General features: G+C 40.2%; 1 protein-coding gene across 9 annotated transcripts in view; it reads right to left on the bottom strand.

Annotated features, from left to right (window-relative positions):
• The window catches only part of LOC127372879 (protein shisa-6), a 64,138-nt gene that overhangs the window by 13,794 nt on the left and 30,229 nt on the right, over positions 1-20,115 (bottom strand). For 6 of the 9 annotated variants that reach the window (XM_051416789.1, XM_051416790.1, XM_051416794.1 and 3 more), the window contains exon 5: positions 9,985-10,023. The exons of the other annotated variants lie outside the window; for them this stretch is intronic. In XM_051416789.1, the coding sequence (XP_051272749.1) occupies positions 9,985-10,023 (39 nt within the window). The remainder of the gene's footprint in view (positions 1-9,984; positions 10,024-20,115) is intronic. 9 annotated transcript variants of the gene reach the window in all.

The raw sequence follows: 20,115 nt of genomic DNA, 5'->3' as shown, positions 1-20,115 counted from the left end.
TTTATCAGTTGTGAAGGTCATTACTTATTTAACAACTCTGCCATGTCTGTATATCTTCTAAAGTACAAATCCATTTTTTTTAAATAGGACTATTATTGATTAATAATCTATGAAAACTACAAACTCTTGGTCCACTCTGTGAAACCATATTTCTCATTTCCATATGTGTAAAACTGGTTCTTCGTCTGAAATAAAAGTGGCAGTTTTTCCCAGACTTCTTAGGACTAGTTTTAAAACATGGTGTCACTATAATTTCTGATACGTTACATCCAGCCCGGTCTCGTAGAAATTATGTTTATTTACAACTAATTTACCGAATTACATTTTCTATTAACATTACAGAAAAATCTTGACAATTAACGTACCTGGCAAGTCGCAAAAATGTTAAGTTATCCATTCTCTGCATTTGACTCATTCGAAGCACTAGGAGCAGTGGGCGGCCACCGGGCTGCGCCCAAGGAACAGCTCCAGATCTGAGCCAGTACCAGGCACTGACTGGAAGATTTACCTAACATACATTTTTTTGATGGTGGGGGAAACTGGAGCAACCAAAGGAAACCCATGAACATGTGAAAAAATCTCTGAACATAATCCTCAACGGTATTATATTGTCACCACAATAAAATTATGAAAACAATTTAGTAATATACAAATGGAATTAATAAGGGACAGGGCAATACTTAATACTACTAATTATAAAAAGCAAATTGTTTTGGTTAAATATTAAAAGTTTCAAACAAATCTTTTGATTTAAACCAGCTTTGACTTTTTGGACTTTTCACAATGACAGTGATCTTTTAGCCTAATTGACAAAATCCAATTCACAAATGCAAATTAGTCTGGAAGTTAATTTCCAATTTTCAAGAGACAGACCTACAACCAATCAGAGCAACAAATTAAACTCACCAAATTCTGTCAGAAGTACAGCAAACACATCTATCTTATCAACAAAAACTTTAAGTGTAGTTGTTTGTTCTTCTTTTACAAAAAAATGTACTATCAAGTTTGTTTAATTTAACACACACAGGTCCACACAGCGGCAGCCATCTTTGTTGTTCATGAAAATGCCTGTGGCCAGTAATGCGCTCCACAAAACAGTCATCATATAAAACCCGCTCCATATTAGATAAACATTTGTGATTGGCCCAACTGAATCCAGGACTGGTGTAAATCTTAATTGGAGGGAGGACAATTGCATCCACCAGAGCAAAAAAGCAAAGCAGATTCATCTGGTTCCCAGGATAACGGTCTTTCCTTAACCTCAATAAGGTGCACTGAGTTGCCTAAACATAACAATGAAAATCATGCTTCAACTGTCAGGAGCAGCTGTTACAGGAAAACAAATAAAAAACGTCAGTTAACATTTTCCAGATATGTCTAATATGTAAATGTTCTTGTCATGCTGATAAAAACATAAGTTTGGACAGCATTACAGCTTCTACAAGTCATATTTGAATGCAGCTTTTTGTAGACAGGGTTGTTATTTCCATTCCATCATGATATAAATAATAAATGTGAGTGGAAGGTAGGAAAATTTGTTCATTTATATCCTTTGAAAAATGGTCTGCTGTGATGTGATTCAATCCAAACAACCATTCATGTCCAGCATGTATTTACTGACAGATAGGCAATCCTGTCTGTCAGTCTGTCACCTCATATGTTCAAGTATAGGCATATGTGATGAGTAGCTCCATTCCACAAACAAATACATAAGGTCCTACACTATAAGAATATATAAACTGTGACATGGGGGGCCCTATAGCTCACCTGTTAAAGCTGGTGCCCCATGTGCCCCCTTTCCTGTCGCTCTTGCTCTCACTATCAGTTACAAAAAGACAATAACCTCCTCCCAAAAATAAATTAAAACAAAAACTGTGACATGCTGTAAAATGTAGTTGATCTACTAATTCTGCAAAGTGTGGCTTCTCGGAAACCACTGAGACACAAATATAACAAAATAAAAAATATGTCACTGAAATACCACACTGAAAAGTGAACTCTCCCAGATCTCTGTTCTTGAAAATCTGCACAGCTCCCTGTATTTCAAGTATCATTAGAAAACCCAGACATGGACCAACACTATACAATATACTTGATCTCTAAGACTTCTTTGCCTCAGTCTTGTGATTTACACTCAGAGTGTGGTCTGAACGGCCCGCTGAGAAGACGCAAAAGACTGAAGCTCATTAAGAACCTGGGCTGGTGTTCAGTGATCCAACAATCTGGGGACCAATTAGCCATATTCAAGAAAGAGTCCCAGCACAACCACCCCCCCAACCTCTCAGAGCCATGAGACTGCTTATCGGCTCTGAACACCCCACTGCATCGTAACCCTCCTTGCCTCTTCGAGCTGACATTGCAAAATAACCTCCACACACCGTGTTACCATGAAGCAGCTGCAGAAAACTATTTGTCAATGAGGAAGGGAGCTTACAGTGGAGCCCCTGGATGCACTATTGTCCATTAGTTATTGCCTTCATTTCCATTTAAAATAGATGCAAAGCCAGTGCTGCTGTCTAATCATACAGTGGGTTGATTATTTATGATTGACATGCTCTCCAGATTGTTGGGTTAAACGGGGTCCCTATCTAAATTGCTAAATGAATGTTTTTCTGTCAGTATGTTGATGACGCAGCTGTGTGTTTGTCAGATGGTGTCAGTCAGATTTAGTGTCTGTATCAACCATACAGCTATGATGGGTGGGCTACAGAGCCTGAGACACGCTCTTCTGGATACAGTCGCCATCACCTCCACAAGAAGATTACTCACATTAAATTCCCCTTTGCTTATAACCGATCTCCGGAGAATACCTCCTTGCAGAGTTTGCATAATAGTATCCAGATGGCACGCAAGTGACTCAGTAATCTGACATTTGGCGTGGCATTTTGTTTCACATCGCACTTCCAAACCTCACATCCACATAAAGCACACAGGGGAGGCAAGAGAAGGCATGCTGAGCCAACCACAAAACACCTTGAACCCCATGCCAAGGTTAAATAACCATTTGCACAATCGATTGCTGTCACATGCTTGAAGGTATCTTGGAAACCATCAGAACATTGATTACTAAGAATTTGCATTCTGTCCAACAACTGAACAGCCACGTCATGATATCTAGTCAGCTAGCGTTTGTATGTGTGAGTGTGTTTGGCCACAATCTCTTGTATGTCTATGAATAGGGAAGCCATTCTGAGAGTAGAGATGAGGCAAATGGAAAAACAGTCATCTGTGTCAGGACTAAAAGGGAGCAAAGCACCTACACAAACAAGGTCATGCGAGTATTTGCTTGAGCAACTGAGCAACCTGCAACCCGTGTGAGCTCCCAAATGTCAAACCGAAACACTAACCAAAAATCAACACAATTGGCCAAACACAAGAAACGCGTATGGACAGTTGACAAACTAAAGAAAACAATGCAGGGGAATAATTTGATCCTTATGTTGAAAGGTGGAAAGTAAGGTTTAGGGTCTGTATGGATGTGTTGAGAGTTTATGCAGGTGACCGGAGTTCAAATTTTGTGACAGATAACCCTAACCCTTTGCCTAACTTTAAACCAGTGTTTTAGTTGCCTATCCCTAACCATAGTTTATTTGCCATAAACACAAAGTTTCCCAACCTTAACCATACAGTAGTTGCCAACTGCAGCTGTAATAGAATGAAAGAATTCAGAAAATGTTAAAAAATGTAATACAGGGTTTTGCAGAATCATTTAACGTCAACGGTCTTTTCTGGTGAGAGGACTGTCCATACAGTGAGGGCTCACTGATTGGTTAATGAGTATAGCATCACATGCTATGGCTCTTACTGTCATGAGGATTTTGTCTTAAGGAACTATTTTTGAATTTTTAGGTTTCAATTTTTTGGTCTATAAAATCTTCATTGTCAATCAATGAATTTGATAAGAGTTAAAATATTGAACAGTATTCCACAATTAATCCCCTCAAGTACTGGGCATGAAGTGTTTGAGCTTCATACTTTTATATGTATAAGTTTATAAGATTTTAAAGAATGAAATCCTGCAGCAGCATACATTAAGCACTATGCAAAAGATATATGAAAGCAGAAAAACCTTTAACTGCTTGTGCAAATGCATTGCAAACTCTGAGTAAATAAGGAATGTGAAATCATGACAGACTTCAAAACACTGACAATACATATAGACACGCACAACTTAAGGCTTGGTATCAACGCGGGGGGGCACACAAGATAAACTGAGACAGAAAGCAGATAAGAGAAGGAAAAGTATGAAAAAGGAGGATATGGTGGGGCAGTGGGATGAAAAAAGGAGAGAAACAGCAACATGGCCCAGCGATCACAAGGCAACCCTCCACCCCCTCGACTCTACGCCGCCCACCCCAGAATCTATTAGAGAGCCATCCTCAGCTCTCTGCTCCACTCTCCTCATGACATCCCTCTCTAAAACCAACAGCCCTGCCATCCCATTAGCTCTGCCAAGAGGAGCTACTGGAGTTATGAAAGGCCCAAAGGAGGTGGAGGTGGAGGTGGTGGCGTGTGGGGGGCACAGAGTGCATTGTGCATGTGTGTGTTTTGCCAGTATGTGCACAAAATGTGTGTGACAGGTATGAATGCGGATGTCTCTGTCCCACTGGCTCTGTTGACAGCCCGGTGCTACTGACACATCCCTGCACTCTTCTCGCAGCAAAGGAAGAGCAGGGAAGGGAAGCCACCGTGGGCTTGACATTTAACAACTGACAAAGAGTGTTCACATTTAATCGCTAAATGTTAACTGCCATAATAGCCCCACTTCACTCGGTGAGTAGGGGACAAAGCTTTAGGCCCCTGGACAGACGTAGCTCCCACCTCCTCATTGATTTCACTTGCAGAGCAGCAGGCTTAACTCTGACCCAACTGCAGCACTGGTGATAATGCTTATAAGTTATATTCATAGCACTGCTAATTTTAGCTTCCAGTCCTCATTCCTAACTTAATGACTAGTATGAGTCAGAGCTTGGAGTTTAAGCTAAAAACATGACCCTGATAAAAGGCTTAACCTATATCTTTAAGTAAGAGTATCATCTTCATAATGCTGTTACTGTTCAATATGATTCAACATATAGCTAGTTCAGAGAAGCTTGTGCAATGGTAACTGTCAATGTCAACTACAGAAACTCAAACCTCATCAACAGATATGAAACAGCACTTGCTTACATTGTAGACCTTGTACAAGCTGCTTTGGCAAGACCGTATTTAACTATAGCGATGCCACTAAAGCTAAACTGAATTTGAAAAACAGCACCGGGAACACACTTTGACAAGCAATATCTGGAAGTGTAGCACAAAACTACTGTAGCATAGCACTGGCTGCTCGGTACCAAAGGTGTCAATAATATGAAATGAAATACAACTCAAGAGTCAATACTTGCAAACAAAAAAATCTAAAGTACAATGTGCTGTGAAAGGAGAAAACAAAGTCAAGAAAAGGACTCCGCTTTAGCATCAGACTGCAAAACTGAAAGGACCCAAATTAAAGTCATTTCCACATTCCTGAACTCAGCATATTGTGTGCTCCTCAGAATCACAGTTTTTATGGGTTTTTTATAGCATGTGTAAAATGACTCTGATGGCATTGTTTTTGTTTGTAGAAATATTAAAACGGTGACATTTGGTGCAGTCTTTTTGCTGGTTTCACCCCAATTAATGTCAGGGTCCTCGGGTCAGATTAAGGGGAGGGGGAGAGGAGTGTTGACATACTGTTTTATTTCTGTTAGACACATTGTCTTTATTGATACCAAAAATGTTAAAATCCTAAATGGTAATCGTACTCTCTGCACACTGGCATTACGGAGCAACAATGTACGTGCAAAGCCTACAGTAGCAAAAGTGGTTTGCCCCTCTGTTAAGCAACTTAGCTACGAAACAAGAACCTCGTCAATTTCAGTTCCCCACCACCAAATCCACCCTAAAGAGGAGTTTCAGATGGCAAATAATTAAACAGTGCTGGAATTTGATGACTTGGGAATGAGAACGGGCTGTGAAGTGTGTAGGAGAAATTACGGGGGCAGCGAAAGGCCCTATCTATAGCCAGTGTTTGGTTTGTCCTTTCTGGGCTACTGTAGAAACATGGTGGACCCACACCATCTTTAGCTGTGGCTCAGAGGTAGAGTGGGTCATCCACTAATCAGAAAGTTGGCCGGTCGATTCTCTCGCTGCATGTCGAAGTGCTCCTGATGCTGTGCATCGGTGTATGAGTGTGTATGAATGATTAGTTTCCGTTCTGGTGAGCAGATGGCACCTTGTATGGCAGCCACTGCCATCAGTGTATGAATGTGTGTGAATGGGGTGAGTGTGGCATGTAGTGTACAGTGCACTGAGTGGTCGAAAGACTGAAAAGGGGCTATGTAAGTACAGTCCATTTATCATTTAGATAAAAGTGGCTCATTTTAAGGTAAAAAAAACTATATTATATATTATACTAAGATTCAGGTGATTATACACCTATGAATATTAAATTCAATTTCTGCCAATAGATCCTCCAAAATGTTACACACTGGACCTTTTGAAACAACCTTTTGGTCCCTAAAAGCTGATATGGTGAATGTGTTTGATGACTGTTTACATATACATACATACATTTCCAGTTAAATTGGCAAAAGGAAATCTGTGTTCAATCCACTACTGTTATGCAAGTATTAGTAGTTGGGTGAATCAAGATAAACAATTGGTTCTGCTAATTCTCCATCCGGGTGCCATTTAACAAACTCAACAAGTTTACGTAATTAAAAGAGCACCAGTCACATCAAAATCCTTTTTTTTGTCTCTACAGTGGAAACTTCATGGAAGCCACATGCTTCATGTACGTTTTTGTTTTCACATAGTTCTTGTTTTTTCGTTTAAGTGCAAATTGAAAATGTGTATAAAAATGTGGGTGGAAATGCACTTATTGAGTCTTGTTTCTAGAAATCTGATGCATAAAAGTCCAATATTAGCTGTTTAGTTAGTTAGTTAGTTTGCTCTTATTAGTTATCTGCTGGTCATTTGGTGATAGGCAGGTAGAGCTGATAACAACTAGATTAAAATTGGAATTTCATATTGACTGTACCTATTTCTATGTCATGAAAATGAGATACCTTACATTCAGCAAGAAAACAAAAAGCAAGTGTGCAGTGGAAAACACTATCAACACATACGGGAAAAAAACACATCATAGCACTAGATCATTATCCGTTTCAGTCGGTTTAATATGTCGTTCAAAATCTGGTTATATGATTTGCTTTAGTGCTATAATAATTTGTATGCCTAAAGTCTGCAAATATTGCTGTCCTTGTCCTTTAATCATGTCTGCTAATGAGTGAAAACCAATTAACACAGGTTTTGAATTGGTTGAAATTAATAGCCACATTGAAATACTCAGATATCATTATTCATTCATAGATAACTCCATTCATGAGAACCACTAGAGCTGCGGTTCCTGTGCAATAAAATCTCAGTCCTGACTGTTTCTGCCAGTAAGTATCTCTCTTTATCTCATAACTCACAATCACCCCCAAGAGACCAAAGGCCAAGTAGTTACTTGACATGTCACTACCTCTGCAGCTTGACAAATGCGCCATGATAGTCTCAGCAGGGACGTGGAAGGGCAGGAGGTTGAGATGGACCTCATATCAAGTTCATTTTGAAATGTGATAGACAGTGAACCCGGCATGGACTATTGTGACCCTGTGTGTTAAAAGGCAATAAGAGATCCATTTTTTTGAAGTAGTGCTCCATAATGTTCCTACAGAGCTCGTCTCTTTACTCTCACTACAAAGCAGAGGTGACTCACTGGGTTTAAAGGTTGTAATCTTTCCTGAAAATCAAACAGTGTAACAGTATGGCATTTTCATCGGATGTCACATTGCAGGAATCATACTCTAATAAAAAAGCCATTTCTTTCAACAGTTGATTGACATACCAACCGACTCCATTTGTGGGCTGTTGAAAAGCAGACTTCCTTTGAGAGGAGGCGAAGGGCGAGGAAGAGGTAGAGGAGGAAGAGGAGGGTCCGTATATCTTAAGCAAGGATAAGCACAGATTTATCTGATGTCTTCTTAAAATAAAAGAAGTAACATCATCAAAACTGCCTTTATCCATGCCTTTATAGACCAGCCCTCCTCTCCACTGAGACGGACAGAGTCGAAGACCACGCACACCATAGAGGTTAGGACATTCATTTCAGTAAAGTGGACGACACAAAAAGCTTCAGTGAAACAGTTCAAAACATACAGTTCAAAGGGCAGGAATTAGAACAGAGTGAAATGGGATCAGTTGGGTTTTAAGGCACAACACAATGAAAAAAACTAAAAATGTGGGCCAGCTGCAACAAACATCAAGAGGTACAGAACATTCTTATTTACATACAGTGTGTCCTAGTTTGGTGAGTTTTTTCATTAATTAGGCCCACACTCTACTCACAGAATGGACTTTTTAGCTGAAAACAAAAACTGCATTGCAACTGAATTCTCCTCTTTACAATGTGTCCTTGTAAGCGGGCCCACATCACCACACCATTGATTTGAACAGAACCAGATAGGGGTGTAACGGTACATTTTTGCCCAGAATTGTTGATCAGTTCAGTTTATTGTTGAATTAGCTTAATACTGTCTAATCTGGTCTACCTTTAGTATGTGGGGGATATAAATTCCACAGAGAGAGCTTTGGCTGTCACCTAGACACGTGGTTCCCTTGTTTTTTTGTAAGATGTACCCCCACAGTCCCGTCCGATGAACCAAGTACCCCTTCACCAACACTACCATTTATGTTCCAAATGTGTTCATTTGAATTCATTTCAAACTGGAAGTTTTTTAAAGATTGATCATATAATAGTGGATGTTACAATAGTTTCATACGATCAAACTATCAATGTTTAGTTTGCATTCGTACTACAACCACTTGCAGTGGAAAAAGCTGGACGTTCCAACCACTCATCCATTATTTTAGTGATTTATTTCAAGTTTATTCATTACTTTTAGCTAATTGAAGAAGTTTGGGGATGTCTCTGGAAACAGAAACAATTATGCCAGCTTAAACTACTTGCAATACATTTGCCTTCTGCAGGGCTAGAGCCCTGCTGTAATATCCATCAACATGTGCATTTTAGTCAGTCGGTTGTGCCTTCCCTATAAACAAGCACAGGCTGAACTTTTAATAGACCTTCAGGACCACACAGGGGTAGAGGTGGGCGATATATATCGTTTGCGATAATATCATCATTGTTGTTTTGACGATGTGAAAATTTCCATTATCGAGTATTTAAATTACTCGGAAACTCATTACATCCACTTAATACATGGTGCAGCAACGCTCTCTACATTATCGTTATCGCCATATCCCAAAAAATAACGAGATATTATTTTTTGCCCATATCGCCCACCCCTACACAGTTGTTACACACCTAACTGTGTAACAACTACAGGGATTTATGTAGTGTAACAGTTTGTGAAAGACAATAGTTTATCGATCCACTTATAGCACTTCTGGCGACCTCAATGTCACTGCTGCAAGGCATTTTTAACGCAGGCATTTTTAAATGAGGTAACCTACAATGCGTTAGTGAGCTTTAGATTTACTGGTAGGCATATTCGTTTTTACTTTGGACTAATTGCAGCTCCGTATTAACATTCTCATCTAACTAATCAAACACTTGTCTCAATGGACAAACCATTACATTTTGTGTACCGTTCCACCTCTAGAGCCAGCACACACAGACCAGACTGCACACACACATACTCATCACACAGACAGGAGAGCTAAAGGTCAAGGGGAAAATACACAGGTTAGGCATATAGATAGATAGAGGTCAACGGGAAGGCACTGCACTACAATTAACACTCCAGGTATAAGCTGCCTCCAAACACTGATCAGGATCCAGATGTTACTTCAGATTACCACTATTAATGATTAACAGGTTGATAAGAGAAATACAGAAATCACAAAGAAGTGTTTAGAGGCAACTTTGACCCTTTAAGAAAGAACAGCCATCCCTACCATGGTGACTCTGGGAGCGGACCGGCCAATGTTTTTCTCCTAGAAAACAGAACCAAGTGGTTATTTATTAGATTGTGCTACTTGTGTGGTGATATAACAGAAAAACACATTCACATTGAACAACCGGCAGTTATAGTTGTATTTGCCCTGAAAAGCATGAATAGGGTTAAATTCACTCAAACATGAGACAATAAAGCAGAACAATAGCTTCATTTTATGAATTACATCTCTTTTATGAGTCAAATGTTGCCCACATGTTACTGCAACAGATATGTGGACACACGTAATGCATGAGGGCTGCTGGAAATGAGAACAATTTTTGTGCTCGGATATCGATTGTCTTACATTTTATCTTCCCATCAACTACAGGCTGATGCCACCTGACACCATGACACAAAGCATCAAGTCACCTCTCTCTCTCTGTCTCGAGCACACACACATTCAAATACACGCACGCACACACACACGTAAAATGCTACCAAGTGAGGGGTAAGACAGAGAAGAGTTGGAGTTTCAAGATGAAACGAGAGAATTAGGGTAGAAGGAGAGGGGAAGAGGATAATGAGAAGAAGGGAGGAGGTGTAAAAAGTCACCGTTGTTCCCCGCACAACGACACCGCAGGGCTCTAGCCATGCAGCACTTTGATCCATCACTATCGATTTACCATCAGCTTCTCATCGCAGTGGCCTCCCACACAGCAACACACAGCTACAGGGGTGCATGAACGATATGCACACCAGTTTTGACCTTAAACCCAGTGACCAAATGAACCTTTATGGTTTGGAGTACAGTAAGAATAAGGAGTGCTGCTATAGCTACACTGATGAGCACAGATTTTTCCACATCAGTACTGCTAACAAGGGGAGGTTTACATGAAATCCCCGGTGAGAGAAATATGCAAACAGCACATCTCTGTACTAAAATGCTACACATAAGTACACATAAGAACCAGCAGAGTGAGGGCGCACTCACTGAAGATTAACACTGCACTGCTATATTCAATCCACTGTAGTGAACACTTTTTACAAAACCCTTCTCATCAAAACAACACTTTAAGAACCTGAAAATGGAGTCTTAAATATATGAGTGTTTATTGTACATTAAAGTGAGACTATATAACGAACGAAAGAAAAAAATAGTGCATAAATTAAAAACAAAAATCTTTTTATTATCAATAACACCCCCCCCTGCTTAATCTAATGCACTCTGCTGCTATCTTTGTCTGGTGTGACCAGTAGCCAATAATGGCAAATGTTGGCAAACTTTGGACAGATATTGTTGTATAACAGGCAGACTTTAAAATAGAAGAAAATGCTTCCTCCTCAAGATTACACACATTTTGTTCATATAGTCCACTTTTTTCTTTTTTACCATCACTTTAAAAAAATATATATTCTTTGTCATAAATGCGTAATATGTGACATCTTGTAAACACTACACATTGAATATTTCATGCACGATGAGTGAGTGAGTATTTATTATCTCATTGTCTTTACCAGTTTATATAAAAAGCACTTTACTTATATACAGATAAAAAACAAGTAAACAATGGTTATTGTTATTATTAAAGGGATGTTGAAAATATATGATGTTTGCTGAAATCTGTGAGAAACCAAAGAACAGAACATAATGTACAGTTGCCTGTAGTTGACATAAATAATTAGGTTGCACCTTTTCATTAGTGAATAATAAAGTAGCTAATTAGAGCAAACATCCATCAGAATTGTCTGCCTTAGAGGTGATGTATTGCAGTGCAAAAAAGTGGAATTGGATGTGATGTTTTTGTTGAAAAAAAAAATCAATGATTGAGTCACTTAATTTGTTGTTGATCATTTTGTCACTTTGAGCACACATGAAATTCCAATTTTGACAAAATTACTTTAATATCAGCAGCGCTGAGGTTCCGTACTGGTATTGATCAGCAGCTCTTGATAAGCCCCCTTAGATTTATTATGGTCATTTTAACCTCACGAGGCAGTGAAAGTCTGCACTCGTTGCACCTTGGAGGAACAGGAAAGACCATTGACGTTAACCTCTTACTGTGCTATGTTAAGCACAGCTACTGGAGATTCCTACAAGATGACCTTGAGCGTTTTTCTAGTCAATAACTTATCGATGGCTTAATAAATCCATCAGACATGTAATGCAAGGCTGACGTATTGATGTGTGGAGTGTTTCCCCCAGAGGACACACTCTGTCATCTCTTGCATCCTTTGTTTAGTCCATATGTAATGCCTTATGCCTGGTGAGGAGGGATAATGAGGATGATGCAGATGCAGTCCTGTAGTGTGGGACATTGTGGACCCAGTGAACTATTATACAGATTCAAAGCTTGGGAGAAGCTGTAGCTGCTGTACACCTTCAGCTTTAGTGGTTGCAGAATGTATTTCCTTTGCTTTGGCAGAGGTGATGCAGGTAATTAATCCGTTTGTGACCCTGCTACACGAGCTGCAAAACACCAAACCGATCCATTCCAGGTCTTTCACACATCCGTTTACTGAGTGTTCCCGCGCGGTTATTTAGAACCAAAATGTGACAAGAAGCCTTGATACCCAAGCATTAGTTACAGTTCTCCTGACTCAACATTATGCAGTATATTTATGATGTGTGCAGTGTTTTAGTCAACAGAAACTTGTAAGGTTTAAGAGTGCTACAGGAAGATTCAGCTTTTCCCTTCAGCACCTCAAATGCTAACAATCGTCTCATTCCACAGCATCGCCATGTAAAGCAGTCAGTGATTTTGACGCACAATTTCCTTGCAATGCAGGGAGAGGAGATCAATCAAACGGTTTAAAACTGACTGTCAGGGGAGGGATGAAATGTGTAAAAATGAGACTTTTAAAGCAGGGCTACAAATGGCATTAGTGTAGTTGGCAGCTCAACAGTAAACAGAATTGGTTATGCTCCTTAATTGGAGTAGGACTGCATTCTTACAGTCAACTGCTACACCTACATACAGTCAGCAAGAGTGATGTTGGCTGTTGCAGCCAGAAATTTCAGACTTTCTGGTGCAGCACCACAAAGGGGAAAGACAACTGCGAGTGGAAAGCTGCAGAGGAGTTAGTGCACAGAGGAGACCTCCCTCCCAGGGCAAATCTACTTGCCAGCATGCCCACCATCAGCACTTAACAATGTTTGCTCAGTTTTTCAGCCCAAGGTAACTCGTTCTACAAGGGCTACGCTGCATTTCCAGCCACCCTTACCCCAGCTGGCCTTGACATATCAGCAGGGCTATCTCTTGAAATCAATGATGTGGACTCGGTCCGCCAAAATGTCAGCCACAGACGTGTCATGTGTACACAATATACACAGAGCCAAGGTCTTCAGGAAGCAAATCCCACCAGGAGAACTGAAGGCAACACTTCACTCTTTTATAGGACACTATGTAGCCAACAGCTTGTATTTGATTCCTGTCTGATCTTTGTTGTGAAGTATATAGAAAAATATATTTAGCTGTGAATTTCATTGATAGTAATGGGTACTTGAGTTAAGGCTACATGAGCAGAGTAGTGACTGTAGGGGCAGCTGCCATACTGTGATGTATGCCACAATAAAGCTAAATGTTTTTTTATGACTGTAAAACTTCACATACTCTTGCATTTCATATTAACACATAATATAGCATATGTAATATCTCATAAACCATGTTTGCTAATGGTGCCAATGCATTCAGCTCATGAGCCTGGAAGCTGAAACCGCATTCAAACAAACTGATCATTAATTCATCGCCGCTAATGTATCATTGTAATGTGCTAACTCGAAGCTTTCAGTTTAGCATGCAAAGCTGCTGTTAGCATACTTCACTGCTATACTGCCTTACAGCTATGTGAGAAGGAGGAAACCTAAGCTGTTTATAGAAATGATAGCCAAAACTAACACCAAGCCAAATATAATATTAGCTTCAGCAGCCCGAGTTAGCCAAATTGATGCCTGGTAATGTCCTGTAGGCTAATGCTTTGTCCTAGCGCTGGAGACTACCAGGAAGTATCCCTCCTGCTATGGCTTAGCATGGCAATACTGTCCGGGGTAACACAAAGAAAGAACTTAAGTAACACTGGAAAATATCCACAAAATGTTGCTAACTCAGGCTGCTGAAGCTGTGTATTAGCTTCTGCTACACTTTGGCAAACGTACAGTGGATTTTGTCACCCATATCTCACAGTGTAGTCACTAAACAGACACTTCATGGCCAGTATGGAAAGATACGTGTAGATATGTGATTATTGTTTTAAAGTCATGGAACAGAAAGCATCTGTGTCTGCATATTTACGTGATCTCTGTAAAAAAAAACAGCCAGCTATCTGAGCTATATTTTAAGTATCTACTTTTGCCTGTAATTACAACAAAGAGTTCAAAGTTTTGATTTCCAAAATGTGGATTTCTTTCTCATCTGCCACCCCAGTTGTTGATTTCTTTCAATCAACACCTCACTGAGCGAAGACACACTCGGTTTCTTGCTTCGCTAATCATGGCGCATTAGCATATTAACAAATCAATTGGCACAAACGAGTGCCTCTCTCTGTACCTGTGGCAAAACACTGTGTGCAATATTATGTAGCGTACTGAATGTGTGATTTCTTTCACACCCCCCACCCCTCACCCAACACACACACACACACAAACACACACCACTGCTCCCCTGCTGGGTGTGTTGGATTGCTATCAGTCCCTGAGAAAGCTGCTTACATAACCATGCTGCCAGCACCAACCCACGTCAGCCTCCATATTAGATGATAGCGTCTTAAATGGCTTTTTGACAATGTTGCATCTCACTTGCAGTTTACAAAGACAAGCCCACTTATGAGTGTGTGTGAGTGTGTGCGTGAGAGCGAGTGGCCACGTGACTAGTGTTTTGCCTCTAAGTGATGTAAAATGCGATGGTGTAATGAAAAGGAATAAAAGGGGATGTTGTGGTTGGGATTGCTTTACGGAGAAAGACTGGAGCTGTTCCGCCAACTTTAGAAGCAAAAAATAGTTCTGATTAATTTGTGTAGCAGCTCATGCAATTGTTTGACGTATTCTCAGGGCTTGGAAATAACGATGTTAAATATTTATGCTTAACTGGTTCAGGGTTGGGATTGTAAAGCATGAAAGCCGATCGTGACGCGATTAACAAAAGCACAAAGTTGCCGGAGTTTACCGGTCTTCTTGCAGGGGAGAAAAAAAGCTTTCTTCATTAACTCTCCATCTCGTACAGCAATCCCCCAAGCTCAGATAGAGCAGGGCGAGCGAGCAAGGGAAAGATTAAGAGAGGGAGAGTGAGAGCAAAGATTCGATAAAGAAGGGGAGAGTCTTATTTCAGTGCTTCACACACTGCTGGATGATCAAAGTAGAAAATGCTGTTTTAATTCCAAGAATCATATCTCATCTCCTGTCCACAAGCTCATTATAGAGAATTATGCTGCAGGACAGAGGGGGAGAGAAGAAGAGGAGAGGGAGAGACAGACGAGACACACAGAAGAAGTCCCCAAAATCCAGCTAGTCTACTACACTGTGCTTAATACTCATCATTTGCTAAGCACAGATGTACAGCTAACCTTTTTTGACGTGTTATAGATGTTGTAAACGGGTCATTGTGACCTTTGCTTCAACCCTGAGGCATTTCCCAGTGGTGCAGCCCCAGCAGGGGGCCAACCTTGAATACAACATAATGTGACATGGACAGGGTAGTAAGTTGTAGTAATAAGCTACATTAATCATTTCATAGCTCAGCTCAGGTCCATCAAAGTTGCCCTTCTAACAACTCTAAAGCCACCACACCCACATGCCACATCTGTATTTAACACACAACAGGTTTTTACTGTATTGACCATCAGATAACGTTAGTGTAGCTGCAGATGCTGCTTATAGAACTCTGGAGTAGTGATGGGAAACTGTCAGTATGCTAAGAGTTAGCTGTCATGCTGTAGAGAAGGTCAGTCTCAGCAACAAAAATGCTGCGTTCATGGTGTCCGAAGGTGCACTCGGTAGGTGCGCTTAGTCCTGAAATAACTGTCCCCCTTCCCGATGAAAGCTCATATGTGTGTGGTACATTAAGGGTCCCTGATGTAAATATGGCCACCCCAAGTTAACTTGGCTTGTATGCACAACTGCACTTGCACCATACATCAGCAGGATTTCTGTTTCATCTGTTTGCAAATCAAGTAAACTTGTTTCTCTATAAGAGACGCTCAAAAAGAGTGATTTGTTCATGAATCCAACATCACTATAGTCACAGTAAAGCCGCAGGGTTCCAACACGCTCCAACTCAGTTTATCTTGGAACGTAGGCTTAGCAGTGGCTAGCTAGCCAGCGAACAAGACACAACAGGGAAAAAGGAGAATTTAAGAGTTTTTGGAGGGTGTGTTTTTCCTCTTATAGTGAAGACCAGCTCATCAAACTCATCAAACCAAGAAGTAGCTGAGCATTATGGGATTAATACCATAAGCGGCAATATATTTACTTGAGCACATGAACACTGAGGTGGATAGATTTTTTCTCAGCTTTGGCCTTCTAACCACACTATAGGTGGCGTTTTTCTCACTAAACATGGAGCTTTTTGAAAGTTCTCTCCAGAGTGGATGAATCTGAAAACGCCAGCAGCGAGTTTTAGTGCGGACGAGGAAAACTGAGATCTTGGAAAATGTAAGGCTGGGGCAAAGGCTGTATGGCCGTCACAATAAAGAAACTCCTGTAAACCTCTAACATGCTCTATGGTCAGCCATTTTAAATGTCTGTATAGCAGATTACACAATAAAGGAGTTTGGCAGTATGTGACCAATGTCTCAGCGCAGTATTGCTCAGGGGTAACTGTTCAACTGGTTACATTTAAGAGCCAAGATCCAGTCACTACTGTATGCTCGAACAGAAAAATACATAAATGGAACCACTAAATTAAATTGTGAGTTGGGCCATTTTAAAACAGTTTATGTGACCACAGAGTGCAGTAGAGACGGTTAAACTGGGACTGAGACTGTTTCTATCCAACTCCCCACAATTATACCTACACTATACTATACCAAATTGAAAACACTAGTGTGAACGCATGTTGTCAGCTGTCTTGTGGATAAAGTCTGTAATATAGGTTACTTATTTTAATAAATATATCCACATCACATTATCATCCACAAAGTTTTAACGCCAAGTAAATGTCTCTGAATGAGCTAATAGCACTAATTCATAGTGTAATGGATTAGTTTGGGCAGAGTCTAATGGCCCCAGCTGACTGAGGCCACAGCTTTACCAGCTGATGTCTGCCTGATATCAAAAATCACAATAAAACCAATCCCCTAAAGTAGATGAATGGCCACAGGATGACACCTGATGTCAGGTTGTACAGCAGTGGTGAGCATCGAAGTGTGACGGTCCCGAAAACGACCCTCACAGTTCTGGCAGCGCTGGCATTTTTTCCAGCGAGCAACAGACACATACCTGCACGCAGTGTGCACATCCATCCATACATTACTCCTCCAGCTCCCCATTCAACAGCACAATCAGGCTCAGCAGGGGCTCTAGTCTCCAGTCATTACAGCCAGTTAATTCTAAACTCATTAACAATGGAGCCGTAACAATAGTGCGCACAAAAGCAGAAGGTGTGGGTGGACTGCCTTCACGCAGGAGGGAAAAAAAGGAATGCTGGGTTTTTCATAATCAGCTGTCAGTCATTTGCTAAGATAAAGGCTTCTTTAAGTCTGCATAGGGGACAGAAGCCCACAGTTGCAATTTAATTACCATTTTGCTGGAGTTTTACAAAAGAAACATAAGTATGCAGTGTCATGACTACGGAGGATTGGCTTCATGAATAGAAATGTGTTTCTACAAAAGACAGAGGAGAGAGTTGAATTAAAACCCTGACATATTCATTGAAAGTTACGATTTTTCCGTCTCCTCTGGCCTCCTGGTTGAATAAGGAATAAAAAGACAAAAGAACTGGATGAATATTAACCAGTCTTTTCTGTACTGGGAGAAAATCTTCGTGACCTTTTATGCCCTCTAGGATTTTTTCACTGACTTCCACTTTGTTTAGCTCTTGGTAATTTTTCAATTATCATATTGTTAAAAAGTAAATTTTTTCAGGCATTAAAAATTCAAATAAAATCTTCACAGGATCACCATATCAAATTCACGAATGTGACAGACAGGATATTGATAACTGCAGCATTGCCACAGAGCCCAGAGCACAAAAGCCGACAGCACTTGACAAGGTGTGCACATTTTGCTTCAGGAGCAAGGTGTGAGTGAGACAAATCTGAATATTGATTGGGTCCATTTAATCTACCTCGGCCCTTATTGATATGTCAATCATCCTGCTAAATCTAGTAAAGCGTATCAGTCTCGCGAGCAGAACAGTGGCCCAAGGACACCGCTCTTTTCTGTCGTGTTTTAATTGCTGTTGGCACTGCACGCCGTGACTCATGGTAATGAGTTAATGAAGTCATTGAGATTTAGTGAGCAGCCACAGGCTACGGACTTCCTGCCGAGAAAAGTGCGCCATTCAATATGGCTTTATTAACATTTCAGAAAAGTGCCACTGGTCACATCAGTTGCACTGATCACAGCAATTGTGATTAATTTCGTGGCCTGCCAGATCAGACTGAAGGGAGCCAGGTGGGGCAGGTATCTTGGGATGAGGTTTAAGGCACCATATGTAGGCATTTTAATATTTCCTCATGATTGGATCACACAGGGAAGTAAATCCCTTTTCTCTTTTGCCATTTTTTCTTTTTCAGCTCAGACACACCACACCATATACAGTGAAATATATATACTATATACTATATAGAAAGTAATTACCCCCTTTGGTAGTTTTCATGTTTTATTGAATCAAAGTAGATTTAATGTGGCTTTTAGCCATTCTAGCAAGCTCTAGGGATGGCAATGTCCACAACTTTGTTCCAAACAGAAATAACTATAAAAATAGGTTGCCAAGAAATTTTGTAGAGAGATCCATGATACCCAGATGATGAATCCTATATATATCCATAATGAGTTCAACATTTTTAATTGTCCTACACTTGGCTTTATGACAAGACTAATGACACTCTGATCAGCCTCAGCTTTAATTTGTTTTTACATTTGTTTAGCAAATGTTAGCACGCTAACACACTAAACTAAGATGGTGAACATAGTGAACATTATACATGCTTACCATCAGCTTGTTAGCAGTTTGCTCAAAGCATTACTGTGCATAAGTTAATAATGAGCATAACAAGCATGGCTGCAGCCTTTACTCTTTTCAATCTATAAACAGAGTGATCAACAAAGTGATCTAAATAATAATGAATATAACATACAAAATACATGTTTACATAAGTATTTATTATATCTAGTAGGTCCAACTCTTGGTGAGGCAGTATTGTGGCAAAATGAAGAAAAAGTAACAGAGGTGACTGAATGGCAAAAGTCAGAGGATGAATAAAACTTCCAAGGCACTGAACATCCCTTGGAAGTCCAGTTAAATCAATCATTAGAAAATGGAAAGAGTGTGTCACAGCTGTAAATCTGCCTAGAGTGAGAAACTGAGTGAGAGTGCAAGAAGGAGACTATTGAGGGAGGGCACCAAGAGACAACCCGAGACTGTCCTCCCCAAAAACTACAGAATCAGTCATTTCAGCAAATGCCCCATAATGACATATGTGCCACTAGGAGTCAACATTTTTTAAGCCATGATTATGATAGTTTCACAACACTTTACTGTGTAGTTATTATTCTAATTATTGTTACTATAACGACAAAGTTCCCTTAAAATTAATGAAGTAATAACGAAGAAGTAGTCACTTCAACCCAAACTTGTTTCCCTAAATCTAACAAAGTCGTATTTGTGCCCAAACCTAACTAAATGAGAAGTGCTTGGTGGTGCTTGTATCTGCAGAGACCCTGCAGCCTGTATCTGCCTGTATTTTCTCACTGTTTACTGTGTTTGTGACGCACACGGTGTCGTGGATGTATAAAGAGCAGCAGGTCATAGAGTGTACGCCTCGTCTCTATTCACACAAAATCCACTACGTTTACCACGAAAACAACGTTTTATCTCTCTGATTCATTGCTGTTCTTGCTTACGCTGCTCCCTCTCTTCATTCACTCTCTAGCTCACTTGAACTTTGCATTGTTTTTCCAAACTGCAGCCAAGAAATCCTCCTTTTTTTTCAACAG

The sequence above is a fragment of the Dicentrarchus labrax genome, unplaced genomic scaffold (assembly GCF_905237075.1).
Source record: "Dicentrarchus labrax unplaced genomic scaffold, dlabrax2021, whole genome shotgun sequence".
NCBI classification, from domain to species: Eukaryota; Metazoa; Chordata; class Actinopteri; family Moronidae; genus Dicentrarchus; species Dicentrarchus labrax.
The sequence above is the reverse complement of the archived record's forward strand: the minus strand, read 5'-3'. Positions and strand labels throughout refer to the sequence as shown.